This window comes from Acinonyx jubatus, chromosome C2 (assembly GCF_027475565.1).
Source record: "Acinonyx jubatus isolate Ajub_Pintada_27869175 chromosome C2, VMU_Ajub_asm_v1.0, whole genome shotgun sequence".
Classification (NCBI taxonomy): Eukaryota; Metazoa; Chordata; class Mammalia; order Carnivora; family Felidae; genus Acinonyx; species Acinonyx jubatus.
The window spans coordinates 111,348,907-111,369,878 of NC_069384.1; the positions used below are offsets into that span (position 1 = coordinate 111,348,907).

The window sequence follows — 20,972 nt, forward strand, 5'->3', positions numbered from 1 at the left end:
ACAGATGGTAGCTACACTTTGAGCCAGCACAGCATAACATAGATGCTGAATCATCATGTTGTATACCTGAAACTAATGCAACATTGTGTATCAACTATACTTCAATTAAGAAAAAGAAGACAAGACTTCAGAGAAATGCTGAAGGGCTGTACACATGCTCATGCTCAAATACCACAAAACATGGAGCCCCCACATTCACTCAAGTATAGCGGAGAACAGACACACGTTAGAATACTGTCTGGCCCCATGTTAGCTACCCAAATCACCTTTGATGAATTAATGAACCATTTTAAGCATCATTTTCCTCATTTGCAAAATGGCAATAATAGTAACTCACTGACAAGGCTCTATTACATTAACCGATTTGGGCAAGCCATATCTCCTAGCCACCCCCTCCCCCAACTATGCTATTGTCTCATGTACCTTGTGCATATATCTAGTAGCTCTCTCTGCCTAAAACTCTCCCCCTCTCCTTCTGTGACTGGCTAAAGTCAAGCGATTTATCAACCTTTATTATCACTTGATCCAAGAAGGTTGCCTTGATACCACCATTCCTGAAGGTGAGAGTTGCTCACTGCTCACTCTGTTCTTGTGCCTCCTCCTTCAGGAATAACCCCTTGTTGTATCCTGAAGCACCACTCTGCTCAGGCCCCCACACCCTAGGCTGGGACATTTCTGAGAGTTCCCTGTGGCTGATATATCTCCACAGTGCCTGGCAAATACGGTCTGATGGATTTAGTGAGCACATAAATAAAAGGTCTTGGCAAAGGAAGAACTATTGCAAAGGAAGGACCACTGGGAATACACAGGAGCCCAAGGCTACAATGTACCTTAAGAAGAAAAGATTTCAACAAGGAGAAAATCAATACCATTAACTACTGTAGAGAGGTCAGGATATAAGACAACTGACAAAAGAACAATAAACTTAGAGATGAGATCTCTGGCAGCCTATGAGAAGGTTGGTAAGTGTCGAACATTAAATCTTTAGTGACATAAAAAAAACCACAAGGGAGGTTCATACTTTCGGGTGAAGAATAAAGTGAGATTCCCACTGGCTGAGCCTAGAGAGAGCACAGGCCAGAAAGAGGCATGGGGAGAGCAAAAGGGTGGGACAACTACTGTTAGAGTCTGACAGAGAGCCCAACAGAAAATGGGTTTCTGGGTTGCCTGGGTAGCTCAGTCAGTTAAGCATCCAACTTCAGCTCAGCTCATGATCTTTCAGTTTGCAAATTCAAGCCCCGCATAGGGTTCTCTGCTGTCAGCGAGAACCCACTTCTGATCCTCTGTCCCCCTCTCTCTGCCCCTCCCCTGCTTGTTCTCTTTCTCTCTCTCTCTCTCTCTCTCTCTCTCTCTCTCTGTCTCTCTCCCTCCCTCCCTCTCAAATATAAACAAACATTAAAAAGAAAGGAAGGAAAGAGAAGGGGAGGGGAGGGAAGGGGAAGCGAGGGAAAGCGAGGGAAGGCGAGGGGAGGGGGGAGGGAGGGAGGGAGGGAGGGAGGGAGGGAGGGAGGGAGGAAGGGAGGAAGGAAGGAAGGGAGGAAGGAAGGAAGGAAGGAAATAAATGGGTTTCTGAGAAGGTGGGGGACAGTCAGTTACAGAGGAAAAACAGTAACTTCTATGAAATAAACTGGCATGCTTATAATGATGTCCTCCCAAACACATCTAAGACCTAGAAACAGAGGACACTGTTTACCCATCCCTAGGAGTCAACAATTATCCAATGTTGGAGAGAGAAGCAGGACCAGAATCAAGGTGGAAGACATTCGAAAATATCCAACCAACCATGCAATAAGAAAGGCCAGAAGCCTGATGACAGAATACAATTGAATAGAAAATATTTTTTAAATACAAAATATCTTACAAAGTATTTAATAACACAAAACCTACAAAACATGACTGCAAGACTGAATACGCAGACATTCATAAATCCCCTTTCTATTCAACCCACTCTAACGTCTTTGGAAACCATCTAGGATACGACATACTGGCACCAAAAAGGTGCGGGGAAAAGGAGTTACACATTATGGCAAAGGAGATAAAAGCTGCAGTCATAAGAAAATGGCTTTACTAAGTTTAGAAATGTACACAATGATTACACGCATCTATATTATTTCCATTGACATAGGCATCATTGAGAAAACAAAATTTTTGTCATAGGAAAATATGTGGGACACTCTGGGTTTCAATCTCTTGATGTTGGACAGGAAGGAGGGGGAAGGAAATAATCAGATTGTTACTTGGTAAGAATCGAACAAATAAGACAAGGATGATGTGCCTCATAGGTGAGTAAGCGCATGCTGATAAAACAGTAATTTGAAAGCAATCCATTCTCCATATACATTTTCTAACAATAAGATATTTTAAATATACAAAAATAAAAACACGCCAACCAATGTTGGTGACACCAATGCGCCCAGCTGCCCAGCGTTAATGGATAGTAATATGTACATAGGTTGTTTCCGAGTTTAAGAGATGAAATGCCATGAACACAGCTAAACCCCAACTACCCTGAGCCCTCCCTTGCTCCTCCAACCCTCCTCAGGAGTAAGCCTTGTCCTCACGTGCGAATATATCATTCCCGGGGCTCTAAGCTCGCCACACAGAGCCTGCATGGGATTCTCTCTCCCTCTCACAAACTAAATAAGCAAACATTTTTTTAAATGTTCAAAAAAAACAAACAAAAAAAGAATGTATCATTCCCAACCAGGCCATGGATCACATACAATATGACTCCACAGAGCTTAATCTCTGTTTTGCTTCTAAAGGAAGCTTCACGACCTTTTAGGGACATTCAAGATAAATATAAGGTGCTCTTTATCATTGTTCTCAAATAGATTTCTATAAAATAGCTATTTAAATTTCCAGGAGACTATATAGGATCAGATTATTTGTGACGAAATCTGTAAGAGATAAACTCGAAGAAGATCTTAGGTTTCAGGGTTACCTAAAATCAACTTTTTTCCTATCTAGAGTCCCAACTACAGCCAAGAAAACCAAATTTTTAACCCTCCTCACCAAATATTTACTAAATGTCTCCTACGTACAGGGCTCTCAAAAGTGTCTGCTCCTCAAAGAGAAATCACTGTCCTAGCAGCATCAGCATCACACCCAACCTCAGACCTACGGAATCGGAGCCTTCACTTTAGCATGATCTCCAAATGACACGCACGTACACTTGAGTTTGAGAGGTACTTGTTTAGAGAAATCAGGACGGTGGTAACACAGACCAAGGAGGAACCAAATCTAACCACCATGCTGCCAAACTTATTCTCGGCCTATTGGACAACACGGCTTTCAGGTGTTATATCTGCAAAGTCCACACATCAGTCTCATTAGACCAGTAGCTATTCAACCAGGGCATACTGGGCCTCCCAGGACACTGGCAATGTCTGGAGACATTTTTGTTGCGACCTTGAGGCGGGGAGGGGGGACAGTGTCACTGGCATCTGGTAAATAGAAACCAGGGAAGGCACTAAACACCCTACAATGCAGAAGACAATACTTCACAACAGATAATTATCTGGCCAAAGTATCAGTAGTGCAAAGGTGAAAGAAAAAGACGGGAAGGAAGGAAGGAAGGAAGGAAGGAAGGAAGGAAGGAAGGAAGGAAGGAAGGAAGGAAGGAAGGAAGGAACAAAGAAAATACTGCCTTGATATCCCAGCTAAAATAATCAATTATTACCTTCAGGAATCTGATGAACTGATTTGAGCATCTGTGTCCATGGGCGGGGGAAGCGGGGGGGTAACCAGTAACTAAGAACACTGTCTATCCAACACTCTCAAGAGTAAGTTTTCCCCAAAAGTTCATACCAATATTTGTCAACACTGACAACCAAGACCTATACAGCACAAGAAATACACATGTTGTAATATTTTGTAATTATCCAAGCTGAATTTTAAAAAGTACATTGCTACCATACGTACTTCTCTAATAAAAACACTTTGGTATTCACTCAATTAATTCTCCATTTTTCTCTCACCATACAGGATCATTAGGGAAGGAACACCTTGGCCACTTCAAGATGACAAGCACACACTGGACTACACTGCTTCATTGACAGGAAGCCTCCTATTCTACCAGCGCCCCCACCACGCCAAAAAGAATTTTAAGGTAACTGAAAAAATTCTCTAGTATTATCCACGAGTTTATTAATTTCACACAAATTATGAATAATTCCTCTCCTCCAGAAAAAGAAGAATTATGGCACATAATTGGAAGGGTGGTCCATATGTAAGAGAGAGATGGGTTGAGGTGTACAGGTACACAATAGAGGAGTAATGAACCTCAGGCCAATTAAGCATGTTTTTATTAAGGTGCATGTTTCTGGAGTGAGCATTGCTTTGTATGGCCTGTATCGACTAAATTCCGCCCCAAGAGAGAGCCCAAAGGTTAAATGTAATTCTCTGCACTTTGAAAATACTTAAAGTACCACAATCCTCAGACCCTACATTGCACTAAGGAACAAGGGCACTCACTTTAAATTAGAATGAATTTGTGGCACTTGACATTCTAGCTGTGCAGAAAAATGGAGAAAAAGCAATTCATGTGCTATTATTCCACATTAATAGCTATCTTTTGGTCTCATAAATCCCATTCCTCCATGTTCTTTAATTATGTTACCAAAGACCCAAGTGATGATATAAAACTAAAACATATCATTCCATTTCATGGTCCTTTACCTGGATTTGTAAGCCAAGGAAGAGCCTTACCTATGAGAAGCTGAAGACATACTCTTAAGCGTCCCTTTTTGAAAAGTTCTACCACATATAGAAATCTTTCTTCAACATAGTCTCAAGAATTTAGGGAGCAGTGCTTACGTTCTTGAAGCTTTCAGTACAGAAATTCGAGATAAAACTCAAAAGTAACTCCAGCCAGGCGCAAGGCTGGCTGCACCTCCACAAACTGGCTCACTAGAGCACCCACTTCTTGGCTAATCACCATCCTTTCCCCCTTGTTCTTCCTTTGCATATCTCTCATCTTTAACAGGCTGCAACAAGCTGCTTAGAAATAGTGAACCTTCCAAGAGCCTGGGACAGGAAAGGAAGAGTAGGTGGGCTACACCTAGACATTCTTTGTTTTCTTTTTGATTCACTTGGTTCTTACTTTTGCATCATTGTATAAAATCAGCATCTATATCTGACTATTTCCTCCATTTATGAAATGATTTGAAGTTTCGGTAGGTCCCATCATCAACACACTAAATCATCTCTACACTAAAGAGAAGGAGAGGAGATTGGACAGATGTTAAAAGGTCAAATTGATACAGGTCCCTGTTATGATCTTGTCCTGTTTTCATCCAACACATATTCCTATGTTTTGGGCTCAGCATGTAATTGTCCTCACTTCCTGTAGATGCCTCAGATAGTTCTATTTTCACACATCTTTCAATCTATCACTATACAGAAGCCTGGCTGAGACCAAAAACAGTAAAACATTCAGCTGGAGAACACAATGCCCTAAGAAAAACACTATTGCTAAAGAAAAATATTTAAGAGCTTAGATTATCTTGGGTTTACTTTCAGCTCATTACTCATGTGGAGTGTCCCTTTGTCTCTACTGTGTCTAACTAGTAACAATGCAGGCAACAGTGATAGTGTTTTTCCCCAACCATCACATGTCAAATCTTTCCATCCTAAAACAAAGACTCTTACCTGTGATTCCTTCAAAACAGGCCAGAATAGGAAGAAGGTGTCTGCAGGGAAAGACCCAAGCAAGTCTTAAGTAACTTTTCACTCCCTTTCAGAAGGCTTCCTTGCTCTAGAAGTCTATCTGGGTCAGTCATACTCTTCCATCAACCTCGAAGTGACGAGGGGTGCAGGGAGACAATGATGTACAACACAAGGGCATAATATGCTCAGATTCTCAACACATTCAGGATTCTAAGAACACAGTTCTGGACCCATGGCATCAGGCTATCAGGAGACAAGACAAACTATTTAGTAGACAAACTCCTTGCCACAGTGGACATTTAAAAATAGAAAATGTGGCCCCTTTGCTTACCATCTAAAATTCAAAACAGGTTACAGAAGACTGACGGGAAGCATAGGACTACAAACTATTATGATCAGAGCCAAGGGTGGCATGCATGAAGTAAGAGCACACAGAAGCAAGGTGTTCTTGTGTGAGAAGTAGTACACAAAGTTTGCATATACGACTGTTTTATTTGGAATGTGACTGAATTTCATATTCCACATTTCCAAATTTGACTTTCTCATACTTCCTTAATTTTACTGACAACACTCTTCACTCACTGTGTTTGAAACACTGTACTTGGCTCCAGGAATACAAAGATGAACAAGATACATTCTCTGATCTCAAGGGACCCATCATCCTCCACAATCATTCTTTCCCACGATCCCTGACTACCTGTACATTTCTTAAGAGTAGGGATTCATGTCTTCAATTCCCAGATTGCATGTTCTTTTATTTCACAAGTATTTTAACTATCTAATGTCCTAAATATAATGCTAGGAACACAATGGTAAAAAAAATAATACGATTTCCCTATGAAGGGGCTTACCATAACAGAAGAAAGAAACAGATGGAGAAATCAGTGTTGAGATGGGAGAAAGGCACAGAGCTAGGAGCACACATACAAAAGGAGTATAACCCACTCTGACCAAAGCACAGGAAGACAATGTTTTCTAAAGAAAGTGACATCCAAGCCTAGCTGCAGGGATGAAGAGAAGTTAACATGCCAAGAAGGTAGCAAAAAGGTTTTCCACAGAAATGAAAGGTTGCGCAAAGGTCCAATGTCAAAGAAATCATGGAACTCACGGCTGAGAGTGGAGGAAGCCGAGGTGAGACCAAGAAGGGACTTCAGTCGGTCAGCATTAAAGAGTTAGGACTTTATCCTGAGGCCAAAGAATGACCACAGAACAGTTTCCAGCAGGATGTTGATACATATGTAGAATGGACTCAGCATTTTTTTTTTTTTTTTGGAATTTTTGATTGCACAAAAATTTGGAGTTCAAGCCCCATGTTGGGTTCCATGCACGGTGTGTAAGGAGGGGAGGAGAGGGGAGGAGAGGGGAGGAGAGGGGAGGGGAGGGGAGGGGAGGGGAGGGGAGGGGAAGAAGTAAAGGAAAAAAATGAAACATTCTCTGTCTTTACAGTTTTGTTACTTTAATTTTTTTAATGTTTATTTACTTTTAAGAGAGAAGGAGAGGGAGAGAGACAGAGACAGAATGCAAGTGGGGGAGGAGCAAAGAGAGAGGGAGGCACAGAATCCAAAGCAGGCTCCAGGCTCTGAGCCATCAGCACAGAGCCCAATGCGGGGCTCAAAAAGATCATGACCTGGGCCAAAGCTGGATGCTTATCCTACTCAACCATCCAGGCGCCTCAGTTTTGTTACTTTTTGAGCCTTTATTTAAATGAGTACTTTCTCGAACTTTGGAGTTTTAAAAGGAACTTTTACCATTTTGGGGGAACGTTGATCCCATTACCTACAGTTCTCAGACTGTCCTGCTTCTCCCATTTTTCTTTCCTGTCATCTGTATACTCTAGTCTTCCCTTTCTAAAAGGAAAGTAGAGAAGAAGGGAAGGAGGGAACGAGGAAGGCGTGTCTGATGCAGAGCTAACACTTAATTTCAAGAACACAACAGGTTTGACTATATCCGCTGGCCTTTATTATTTGGCAAATTACTTATTAGATGCTGTAAGTCCCTTCTGAGTGACTACTTCGCATTGCTTTCCAGGCCTCCCCTGCAGAAGTTACAGAATGATAAATTCCACCACCACACAACCGCCGAACGAGGCCTGCTCCCGGAACACCCTCATAACTCAGAGTATCATTCCCGTGCTATACTTGGCGGTCTTTGTCGCGGGGATCCTGCTCAATGGTGTCTCTGCATGGATATTCTTTTACGTGTCCAGCTCCAAGAGTTTCATCGTCTATCTCAAGAACATTGTTGTGGCTGACTTTCTGATGAGCCTGACTTTTCCCTTCAAGATTCTTGGGGATTCGGGCCTGGGACCCTGGCAGATAAACGTGTTCGTGTGCAGGGTCTCAGCTGTACTGTTCTACGTCAACATGTATGTCAGCATCGTGTTCTTTGGGCTCATCAGCTTTGACAGGTATTATAAAATTGTAAAGCCTCTTTTGACTTCTTTCATCCATTCAGTAAATTACAGCAAACTTCTGTCAGTCACAGTGTGGGTTCTAATGCTCCTTCTGGCTGTCCCCAACATTATCCTGACCAACCAGAAAGCGAGGTACGGGAAGGCTATGCATATAAAATGTGTAGAGCTTAAAAACGAACTGGGACTTAAGTGGCACAAGGCATCAAACTACATCTTTGTGGGCATCTTCTGGATTGTGTTTCTTTTGTTGGTCATTTTCTACACTGCTATCACGAGGAAAATCTTTAAGTCCCACCTGAAATCCAGAAGGAATTCCATTTCGGTCAAGAAGAAATCTAGCCGCAATATATTCAGCATCATGTTCGTATTTTTTGTCTGTTTTGTGCCTTACCACGTTGCCAGAATCCCCTACACGCAGAGCCAGACAGAAGCTCATTACAGCTGCCGGTCAAAAGAAATTTTGCTCTACGTAAAAGAATTCACTCTAGTACTGTCAGCTGCAAATGTATGCCTAGACCCTATTATTTATTTCTTTCTATGCCAGCCGTTTAGAGAAATCTTATGTAAGAAACTGCACATCCCATTAAAAGCTCAGTCTGACTCAGAAACTTCTAAAACCAAAAGAGGAAATACAATGCATGAAAGCACAGACACTCTGTGAATTCCCACCTCCTTTCAAAAAGAATCCATGTACACATTTTGCAATCTTCAGTTACATACGAATACAAAAGAAACATGTCCATGCAACTAAGTATCATCTCTATGCATTACTATTCAATTTAGTATAATAATAAAAACAAAATATAAGTTCCCCTGCTTTTGTAACAGCAAAGAAAAAAGTAATACATGCATTGTTCAATTTTATTCCATCAAAACACAAGTTTTCAATGTATAATCACTCGTCTCGTCAGTTAATGTAGAAGTTTAAATACCATAAAGAAAATAGGAAGCAATCAAGACAATTCACTGGGGCGTGTTCCTTCTCTAAATACAAGAATTTAACTTATGTGGTTTTTTTTCACCAGGGTTACTAAAGACCAACCTAAAAGCAGGCAGAGTTTGATAAAGAACTGGAGACCTGTTTGGAGTGAAAAGGTCAAATTTTCTCTGATTTCACTTAGGAAATTCCCTACTGATTTATCTCCTAGCATTTCAAAGGGAAGTTGATATAAATTCTGTTCTTTGCAGTAAAAACAAAATGTAACACTTTGATAACATTTTGAAGATGATAATAAGATACATTCTGAATGTTTTGTATCAAGACTTATTAAGCTATGTCTTGAGCATGCATTTCTGGTGTTAAAATATTTTTAAGTGGACTCTATTGAAGGAAACTGGCTATTGGTAGATGTTGCCAGCAACTTTCCCTATCGAATGCTATGGAGGAAAAAAAAAATGATGCCCAGGACAAACACACACACACACAGCATGCACATACACACATACATCGAGGCACAGGGGAAACAGTTTTCTTTGAAAGCAACCGGACTTGAAAAAAAGGAAAATCTAAAATTTGTAATTTTGAGTGAGAAATTACACATAAAATGAAAATTTGTGACATTTTCTGAAAAGGAGATGGATTTAAAATATGTAGATAAGGGATATGGTTGCTGGCTTGTGAGTTACCAAAACTAAATTCTTTCTCTGCTCTTAACTGCCTAGAAGACATCCAGGCCATCTTCCAAATGTTATTCTCAAACATTTTTGTAAGCCATGTATATATACTTTTTTGCTTTACTGTATATGTACTAATAAAAATATTTTCAATAGTATCAGGATTTTTTCCTTAAAACCTAAGGTATGAAAAACAATGCCAAATTATTTCACAGTCAAGACATGGGTGGTTTCTTTAATATGCTCAATTACACATGAAGAAAGGAAGACAGGGGCACCTGGGCAGCTCAGTCGGTTAAGCGTCTGACTTTGGCTCAGGTCATGATCTCACAGTTCATAAGTTCAAGCCCCGCGTCGGGCTCTGTGATGACAGCTCGGAGCCTGGAGCCTGCTTCAGATCTGTGTATCTGTCTGTCTGTCTCTCTCTCTCTCTCTCTCTCTCTCTCTCTCTCTCTTCCCCTCCCCCACTTGCACTGTCTCTCTCTCTCTCAAAAATAAACAAGTATTTAAAAAATAAAAGTTAAAAAAAAAACTACAAAGACAGTTACATAGAGAATTAAAACTTTCATTTGCCACTTTTTCAAAATTAGTATTTCATATGCTCTGGGACCTCCTCAGATTTTAGGAAAAACTCAGAAAGTACCTCTTAAATTCTTCAAGAACTAGGAAGGTTTTCACTCTCTGTGTCCACCTTCCACCCTCATAAAAACTCCCTGCTCCTAACTCTGGGTCAAATATCCTCTAAAGAGAACAAAATCACTAATCTATGATAAACATGCTTGGAAAAGTTAAACCCGCTACATATGTTTGGCTAACTACATCTGCAAAGAAACTGGCTGTGTTTATTCTTCACAATTTCCAAAAGCCGGGACAAACTAGTAAACACTGGTGGTTTTACCATGCCCCCCACTGGGCCACCGGAGAAAATGAAAGCAAAGAAGAAACTGAGTAGCACCAAGTAATTACTGCCTTTGTAACCACTGTGCTAAAGTAGATGGGCAATGTGGAAATCGAGCTTTTTCAGGAAACAATGTGCAAGCCAGGTAAGGATACAGTAAAGCAACCATTGATTTAACAGTTACTGTTTATCAGGTCAAGAATTACAATAAAAGACATGGTAGAGCAAGGTCAACAGTGGATGAACACAGACACTTCCCTGAGATAACAGTACGATTTTTTTTTTTTTTAAATTATGCTATGGAACAATTTGTTTCTTTTCTGTAGCTAGCTTATGATAGTGTTTAAGATACGTATTCATCACAGAGAAGGTAAAAACAACATTTAGCCATATTGTAGAAGCAGTGCTCTGAAAAGGTTAAAGTATTTTAAAAAGCGGCCTTATGGGAAAGGAAAGCCACACTCTGTTAACGTGGTTCTTTTGCGGGGATGTCCTGTCAGGAAATGGTGATGCTCGTGTCACTAGCATCTTGCAGAGAATTGATGAGCAAAAGGTAGTAAGAGCTGTGACCGCTGAGGGCGGTGCTGCACCAGTTCTCTCCCCACCCCCACCCACACACCTCACAGTGTGGTTTACCCAAAAGGAAATCTCGTGTCACTCTAGGGAGATGATCTGCTATGAATGATAGTGTCTTTGGTATTTTCTGTATTAACAAAAATCCTTTTTTCTTCTTCTTCTTGTCCAGAGTCAAAGGAGACAGGTAGCAGCACGAGGAATAAGGACAGAATGGAGAGCTAATGGCACATACTTTCCTGTCATCCTCAAGCAGAAACAGAAATTAGCCTAAGGGTGTTTCCTAAAATTTCTGAGTTAATCTTCTAGGTGAAGCCAACTCAGAATTTTTTCATTTGCAGGTGACATAAAAATACAACTAAAATTGGACTTCTGCAATAAAAAGAGATTCACTGGCTGACAGACGAAATGTCCCAAAGTTGCGGGTATGGTTTTATTTAAGGGCTGATGTGGGGCCTCTGCTGATGTCACCAAGGCTGGGTTTATACCATTCTTCCAGCCACTTTCCATGGTGTTAGTCTCAACTCATAGGAAGCTGTGGGCTCTTCTGTGTGTGTGTGGTAGTAAAATAAAAGCAGCACTGCTAGACTATCTCTTCAGAGCCAGTCCTCCAGAGAATTTCCACAAACATCTTGTACTTGCTCTCAGGGGGTCATACGGGCTCATGTTCCACCCCAACCTGGAGACAGTGGGGTCAGACACACATGCTGGTTATCAGTCATGGTCTGAGCCTCCCATCAGGGGCAGAGCGGGCACTGTGATAGCACATGAGGAAGAACTGGAGAAAGTGACTTTCTCAAAGGAAAAGCCTCACTTTCACCGCCGGGAACACAGAGTCTGGAGGCTGAGGAGATAACTAACAGGTGAGCACCACTGGGGGCAGGCAGACTTTTGTAAACAAGCATTCCAGGACACATGCATCTCAGTGAGCACCTTTCATGGGTCATCTTAGGTGCTCGTGCTCTCTTTGTTTCTTGGTTCTTATCACGAAGGTTTCTTTTATGTTTAAAAAAATACTTCATGCAGCTGTGTCAATTATGCATCACAACAGAACCGCAGTTTGGTTAAAATGTGAGAAATCCTCTTGGTGCGAGATTTTTAGTCAAAGTCAAGAGCCACTTTTGAACACCTTTCTATTAGATTTCAGCGGTAGCATATGTGATCCACAGGTGTGTTTTCTTTTTAATTGCTCCCCTAACAATGAAAACTTTTGTGACTTTGTATCTCTTCAAAACACGGGGAAACAATCCGCGGGAGCTAAGAGCCTGTTACAAGCCTTTCTTAGGGACACACAAGCTCTCAGCTCTCAGCTCACTATCATCCACAGCTTTCTCCAAGTTCTACTTTTTCTGAAAACCGAGTGTATGTTGCCTTCTCTTTCACCACAGGCACCTGAGTTTATAAGCTGCCCTGGGTCCTCTAAGCACTTGAGGCCTTGCTCTACAGAAAGACCTGGAAAATGTTCCCCATTGCCCAGGTGCACTCCAAAGAAGTTTCAGAGTTGACAGGAAATATAGGAAGCCACGCCACTTGTGTCTCCCACCTCCAGTAGAAACTGGGGTGTAAGCGTGAAAAGCAGTATTACAGAAATAGGCCCGTCTCAACAACAGTGAAATATATGAAGAGTATTTTCATTGACAAAGTTCATGAGACTACTTGCTACCTCTTGAAGGTGCTCCTGGTCTAAGTCTGACTTCTCTCAGGGTCGAAATGAAGATCTCCTCATGACCCATCCTAACCCACTTCCCAAACATTACCCCCCTGCTTGGGGGACCCGAAACGCGAGACTCTGGACCCAGGGCCATCTTGTTCTACCTCCACCTCCAGGTGTCACCAGCTCTAACCCACGTATCAGGGGAAGCACAGAATTATACACCTTCCTCCTTCTCTCCCAGATCCCAGGTCACTGGAGAACTGCTAAACCTCCACCCAAAGCGCCTGGTAAAGTCCTAAGGGCTTACTGTCCCAATATTCCATCTTCTGACATAAAAGGGTATCGAAACATGGCTCTCATCATCCCCAGACAACACTCCACACTACTTAACATAATTTGACAATCCCTTTTCTAAACTAAAAGCTTCTCTACACTTAACTAGTAGCTTTTTTCAAGCTATTATTTACATTCTACTTTTTTTAACATTTATTTTTGACACACACACACACACACAGAGAGAGAGAGAGAGAGAGAGAGAGAGAGAGAGGGAACCGGCATAAGTGAGGGAGGGGCAGAGAGAGAGAAGAGACAGAGGATCCAAAGCAGGCTCTGTGCCGACAGCAGTGAGCCTGATGTGGGATTCAAACTCAAGACCTGAGATGAAGCTGGACGCTTAACCAACGGACCCACCCATGTGCCTCTACATTCTACTTTTTACACCACAGCTTTCTGAAGGACTACTAACTCTCTGACATTTACTAATTAAAATGAGAAGTTAATCTTCATTGTGTTTTGAATGAAAGGCCAATTTCAACTCCGTATTAAATTCACCTTCTAGTTTAAAAACCAATCCCACTATTAATACAAAAACAAAAGACAGAAAACTTGCAATGCCATGGCCAAATGTATCTTATCTGGTTGATACTATGAAAGTAATTAGATGAATAAAATAGAAAATGCTATTTTTTAATAGGAAAACCAGGACTTCCACCAACATTATTCAAAATAAGGGCTCCTTAATTGTTGATAAAATTACATTCAGAGTGCCCTGGTTACTGCACAGCAAAAGAAACCATCAACAAAACCAATGGCAATCTACTGAGTGTAAGAAAATATTCGCAAACAATATATCCAAAAAGGGATTTGTATCCAAAATAAAGAATTTGTAAAATCCAACACCAGAAAACACGACTAAAAAATGGACTGAATACCCATTTTTCCAAAGAAGACGTACGATGGCCAACAGACATGTGAAAAAGATGCTCAACACCACTGCTCATTAAAAGAATGAAATCAAAAGAACAACGAAGGGGGGCGGAGGAGGGACACTTGGGTGGCTCAGTCAGTTATGTGTCTGGCTTCAGTTCAGGTCATGATCTCACAGTTCATGAGTTCGAGCCCTGCGTCGGGCTTTGTGTTGACAGCTCGGAGCCTGGAGCCTGCTTTGGATTCTGTGACTCTCTCTCTCTGTGCCCCTCCCCTGCTCATGCTCTGTCTATGTCTCTCAAAAGATAAAATATTTTTTTTAATTAAAAAAAAAAAAGAAAAAGAACAATGAAGGGACACCTTGTTGGCATAGTCGGTTAAGCATTCAACTCCTGATTTCAGTTCAGGTAATGATCTCAGAGTTGTGGGAATGAGCCACCACATTGGGTTCCATGTTGACAGTGCAGAGCCTGCTTGGGATTCTCTCCCTCCTCCTCTCTCTGCTCCTCTCCTGCTTGCACTCTCTCTCTCAAAATAAACTTTTTTTAAAAAGAGAAGAAAATGACAAGTGTTGGCAAAGATGTGGCGAAAAAGGAATCCTCGTGCACTGTTGGTGGGAACGTAAATTGGCGCTGCCACTGTGAAAACAGTACAAGTTTCCTTTAAAAAACTAGAAACAGAAATGCCGTATGATCCAGTAATACCACTACTGAGAACTTACACAAAGAAAATGAAAACTAATTTGAAAAGGCATATACACCCTATATTTATTGCAGCATCATTTACGTTAGCCAATATATGAAAGCAACCAAAGCATACATCCACAGATGAATGGATAAAGATGACATGGCGTATATATACAATGGAGTATTACTTAGCCATAAAAAGGAACGATAGTTTGCCATTTGCAACAACATGTATAGACCTAGGGAGTATTAAGCTAAATGAAGTCAGACAAGACGACAAATAACATGTGATTTCACTTATATGTGCAATCCAAAAAACAAATGAGCACACAAACAAACAAAAGCAAAAGCAGAATGTCCTGGTGATGACTGATGAAGCACTGAAGAATATCTAATATCTAAAAGAGAAGGAGTAAAATAAAGAGCAATCTATACTTCATCAAATAATGAGGTAGCAGTAAAAACATAGTAAGCCAACACTCAAACTCGCCTTTCTACTTCCTACCTACATCAAAGCAGACCCTCTCCTCAGACTTCCCTAGCCGGAGCTGAAACCACAGTCTGCTCCCCTCCCAGCCCTACACCACAGCCCCACACCATAGTTCTGCAATGGTTCCAAGCTCCCATCCCTTCCCATGCATCTCACTGCAGCTCCTCATTGCTTCTCACTCAAAATGACCACAATCAGCCCCTACTTGGTTTTTTGCCTTCCGCTTTCTCACCTAACCCTATGGAATCCAAAGCCCTCAGACTTACTGAGCGTATTTACTGAGCTCTCCACTGTTAATGAAGCACCCGAGATCAACCACAGTGATCCAAGATTTGGTCTCAGCCTTTTCCTAACGTGGATCCTCCTCAGGTTCTCCAAGCACCCAGACTGCCCGAGAGTCAGCTAACACACCGGCCTACATCTCAGTCATCTGTACCACCCCCATGCCTGACACCACATCCTCACGCCTCAGAAGCATCTCTTTACCTCACCTCAGGACTGTACTGCCTGGACTCCTATGGGTTCTAACAGCACCACTGCAGGATCTCTGCATATTCCATATCACCCTCTCTACTCTGTAACCTTCTAAACAAATACTCTCTAGCATGGGAGCTAAGGGGGAAGCATGCAGTCAGTAAATGTTTGTTGGAGGGTCTCCTGGGTGGCTCAGTTGCTTAAGCGTTCGACTTCAGCTTAGGTCATGATCTCACAGCTCCTGAGTTCGAGCCCCACATCGGGCTCTGTACTGACAGCTTAGAGCCTGGACCCGGCTTCGGATTCCATGTCTCTCTCCCTTTCTGCTCCTGCCCTGCTCATGCTCTCTGTCTCTCAAAAATAAACATTAAACAAGTTTTTAATAAAAATATTAACATAAATAAATATTTGTTGGAATTTTCCTTAAGTACTTGATCAAAAAGCACAGACTCGCATGGCAAGGGATAGGGAGAATTTCTCCAGGAGAACCTTCTCTTGGAAAGTAACAACAGAGTTTGTAAAATGTATTCTGAGCTTTGAAAACATTACTCACAACTTCTTAAGAAATGGACCATAACCACTTAAGGGGGGAAAAAATGAACTTCAGTGACTAAAAAGAAACAAGATAACCTTTAAAAGTTCTTTCTTAGGGATTTCCCCTTATTAATTATTTCATATCCATGAATCAAATCTCCCAGTTAGACCTCACAAGTGAAACATAAAACGGACTGTAGGCTGACCCACTAACACTGTATAGTCAATAAAAAGGGAGAAAAACAAAACGACAGGCAAGGGGAATGAGTATACTCAGCTACTTTTTTTTTTTTTTTTTTTAGATTTTTTAAAAGCTGATTTAATACCATGTTAAGAGTCATGCATATTTTTTTCTTCTGTATCAATCCATATGTTGTTCTATGAACACTCAGATCCTTTCACATTTTTTTCTATGTAAAATCCTATTTTGCATTTTTTTATTTTATTTTTTATTTTTTAAAATTTACATCCAAATTAGTTAGCATATAGTGCAACAATGATTTCAGGAGTAGATTCCTTAGTGCCCCTTCCCCATTTAGCCCATCCCCCCTCCCACAACCCCTCCCATAACCCTCAGTTTGTTCTCCATATTTATGAGTCTCTTCTGTTTTGTCCCCCTCCCTGTTTTTATATTATTTTTGTTTCCCTTCCCTTATGTTCATCTGTTTTGTCTCTTAAAGTCCTCATATGGGTGAAGTCATATGATTTTTCTGACTAATTTCACTTAGCATAATACCCACCAGTTCCATCCACATAGTTGCAAATGGCAAGACTTCATTCTTTTTGATTGCTGAGTAATACTCCATTGTGTGTATGTGTATACACACAATTGTGTGTGTATACACTCTATTATGTGTATGTGTATACACACACACACATACCAAATCTTTTTTTTTCCTCCATTCATCCATCAATGGACATTTGGGCTCTTTCCATACTTTGACTATTGTTGGTAGTGCTGCTACAAACATGGGGGTGCATGTGTCCCTTTGAAACAGCACACCTGTATCCCTTGGATAAATGCTAGTAGTGCAATTGCTGGGCGTAGGGTAGTTCTGTTTTTAGTTTTTTGAGGAACCTCCATACTGTTTTTCCAGAGTGGCTGCACCAGCTTATATTCCCATCAGCTACTCTTATAATTGAGTTCACATTCCTCAAACACTGTTGCTTTTAAAACATTTCCAGCTTTTACTATTTCATTAAAGAGGGAAAACAGAGTTTAAGTAATACAGAAACAGCCACATGTTAGAAGCTCTGTATTCTATGCCTCGGTTTTAAAAGTACTCTTATCGGGGCACCTGAGCACCTGGGGAGCTCAGTCAGTTAAGTGTCTTACTCTTGATTTCGGCTCAGGTCATGTTAGCTTTTTAAGATCCCTGTTTGGGATCCCCTCCCTCCTTACCTCCTCTCCTCTCTCTCTCTCTCTCTCCTTCTCTCTCTCTCTCTCACTCACTCACTCCCCCTCCTCTGCTCATGCACACGTTTGTGCTCTCTCTCAAAATAAATAAATACACATTTTAAAAATAAAGTACTCTTGTCTAATCACATTCATCGCTCTCAGACTGGAAGCTGCCAGTCTCAGTGAGAGTCAGGGGAAAAAAAGTCTGAACTTTTTGGGGAAAAATGTCCCCTTTGGGAAAGGGAACTATGTACTTTTAAAAAGTTTCAAAATGCAACCCTAAAGCACAGTGGCTCCAGAGAGAAGGTAGACAGAGAGCCCCACACCCTGAAGGAGAAATATCTTGATCACCAGCATTTCTTAATTGAGGAACAGCCCCTTGCCCAAAGTTCAAAAAAATACTTCGGGATGCAAACTACTTCGAGTTGAGAACATCCTCAGTTGCAAACTCTGAAATTCAGCAGCACCTGAATTCAAAAAGTTGGGAACACTGAAGGGGGCAGAGGGGCAGGGGACAGCTGGAAGGACGTGCCGGACTACTGTGTAACCACTGTTGCCCAACATTTTCATTTAAGAAGCACATGAAGGGCCAGGACCCTGAAGTCTGTGCAGCTTTGGGCAAGGCCTTAGTTTCCCCACCTGTAAAGTGAGGACTCTCCTAAGATCTCATAGATTTCTTTGGAACAAATAAGCTCTCAGACCCGTGTCTGGCTGTGGCAGTGACTACCTACTCAACATTCATTTTCCCCTTCCCTTAAACATACTGTGCTATGTTTAAAAAAGAAAATTTAAGAATGTTAAGCATTAAAAATGACACTTCTACCAAAAGACTGCTTGATATTTGTGTTTGTTAAAATCAAAGGCATGATTTGTGTGCCTGGAGGAGCTGACTACAATAAAAATTTTCTATCTCAACTTGTGCGGCTATTTTGTTCTGATTTTTTTTGTAACATTTATTTTTGTGAGACACAGAGAGAGACAGAGCGTGAGCAGGGGAGGAGCAGAGAGAGACAGAGACACAGAATCTGAAGCAGGCTCAAGGCTCCCAGCAGTCAGCATAGAGCCTGACGCGGGGCTCGAACCCACAAACTGGGGTTTGTGACTTCAGCCAAAGTCGGACACTTAACCGATGGAGCCACCTAGGTGCCCCTTGCTTTTTATTTTAAACAACAAAATATCCATTAAAGTAAACAGTAAAGTGACCAGTCACTTCTTAAAAAGTACTTACCATGACCAACGTAAGGAAAAAATAACTTCACCACACTTGTCCCTACTTGGGTTTCTGAAATACTGGTTTAGTGATGACCTCTAATTTCCCAGAACACTAACAAAATACACTCTGACAAACATTTGTCCTTAATGAAACAGATAAAGAAGTAACTTCTAGAAATTCAAATGGAACTCATGTTAAAAACAAAAACAAAACAGGGACGGTAGCCACAAAAAAGTATATTTCCACTCTGAATATACTTCCACAAAATATCATGTTACCTCAACCTCATTCTCAAAAGGAAGAACATGGTTCAGTTTCACTATTAAAAGTTTGGTTGCTCACCATTCCAAAAAGGAAACAGAACAACTGAGAACAAGGGTACTTCAGTTCGTTTAGATCTGGAAATCCAGACACAAAAGCTGTGGCCTTAGACTTCTAATAATAGTTGAACAGACTTCTTAATTCTGTCTTTACCCCCAAAGTGGACAGGAAAGTAAACATAGATAAGCATTCCTTAAAAAAAGGAAAAAGAGGGGCGCCTGGGTGGCTCAGGGAGTTAAGCGTCCGACTTCAGTTCGGGTCACGATCTCGCGGTCCGTGAGTTCAAGTCCCGCGTCAGGCTCTGTGCTGACCGCTCAGAGCCTGGAGCCTGTTTCAGATTCTGTGTCTCCCTCTCTCTCTGACCCTCCCCCGTTCATGCTCTGTCTCTCTCTGTCTCAAAAATCTCTGACCCTCCCCCGTTCATGCTCTGTCTCTCTCTGTCTCAAAAAAATAAACATAAAAAAAAAAAAAAAAGGAAAAAGAAGCTTCACTACCAAAAACCGTTCATTCCAGTTTTGCTCCCGACCTTGTTAGTACCATTCACCACTCAGGTGGTGGCCAGCCCCATGTCACCAAATTCTCTCCATCCCACCCTCTCTGGACCCCAGCGAACATAAACCCTGAGCCTAACTGCCCACTTACTGGACTCTGCAAGGGCACCTTTTCTGACGTGTATTTTCAGTGAGTCCTATCCAACAACATTAAACACAAATCATAAAAGACAGATTATTTCCCAGCACTGTTATGATGAAAGTTAACGTTGGTTCTTAAGATGTAGGATTTTTTCATCTGATTTATAAGTGAATATATGTAAAAAGTTTTCTTTTGCAAAGTGATTATGATAATAACAGTGGTAATAATTATTACTGATATTCATATTAATCATCGTTATTAGCACTACATGAATTTGGAAAAACACCAGAAAATGTGAGACAGATAGCCACTATCATCATAAGCATCCTTACATTGTTGTGGTTTGTTGTTTTGTTTCAAAAGTTCCCTTAAACTCTCCCCAAATTCTCTAACTTAACATCTCATTTAGTATCTTGAGAGATCTTTTCTTTTTGAAAGTGAATACCGAAAGGAATTCATTTTGGATTCTGGAGAGGTTTCTTTTTCTTTTTTCTTTTTTTTTTTTTTTTTTTAATCTGGAAAACTAATAATTAGGAGAAAAAGAGACAAAATCAAAGCAACTACCAGAGCAATAAAGCAACACTAGAAAATCAGACCCTAACTGATGAAGAAATGGCTTTGCACTTACAAATCAACTTTGGACAAGCAGACTTAGAACTCCAGAAAATAAGGTTGACATATGAGCTCAAAACCTACCTTTATTCAAAGCAGATAACCTAGCAAAGCCACTTGATGATGTGGATGAGATAGTGACTTTTTTTTAGGTCCCTCACCACGCTGAGTTCCATTCCGACACTCAGTGAGCACGTGCTCACCACAAGCAGAATAAGCATCTAACTAAACAATTTAAATGCACAGGAAATGCACAGGAAGGTCCCATTACGTACAATGTACTGATTACTAAATACCTGTCTCAATGCATTAAGCCGTTGGGCCCAAACTGACAACCGCTCCTGGCAGGCCTACTCTTTTAACTTAGAAAAACAGATCCAGTATATCCTTGAATGAAAAAATTAAACCATACAACAGTATGCACAATATAATAACACATTAGATGGGTGTACATACACATAGAATTTTTAAATCTGTACCAAAATTTGTGTCACTTTATATACCAAAAATTTTAACAGTAATTATCTCTGTGCATATAATTTTCTTCTTATTTCCAGATTTTTCTACAATGACCAAAAAATA

General features: G+C 41.0%; 2 protein-coding genes across 12 annotated transcripts in view; one reads left to right on the top strand and one right to left on the bottom strand.

Moving 5' to 3' along the window:
• P2RY14 (purinergic receptor P2Y14) overlaps positions 1-9,855 on the top strand; it is a 56,188-nt gene extending 46,333 nt beyond the window's left edge. For 4 of the 5 annotated variants that reach the window (XM_053221305.1, XM_015072501.3, XM_053221306.1 and 1 more), the window contains 2 exons: positions 3,988-4,111; positions 7,699-9,855. In XM_053221305.1, coding sequence (XP_053077280.1) covers positions 7,722-8,744 — 1,023 coding nt within the window. In that variant the 5' untranslated portion in view covers positions 3,988-4,111; positions 7,699-7,721 and the 3' untranslated portion in view covers positions 8,745-9,855. Of the gene's footprint in view, positions 1-3,987; positions 4,112-7,092; positions 7,606-7,698 lie in introns of those variants that run through there. The other variant, XM_053221307.1, reaches the window with a different exon arrangement.
• MED12L (mediator complex subunit 12L) overlaps positions 1-20,972 on the bottom strand; it is a 334,106-nt gene that overhangs the window by 197,460 nt on the left and 115,674 nt on the right. The gene's annotated exons all lie outside the window — the stretch shown is intronic.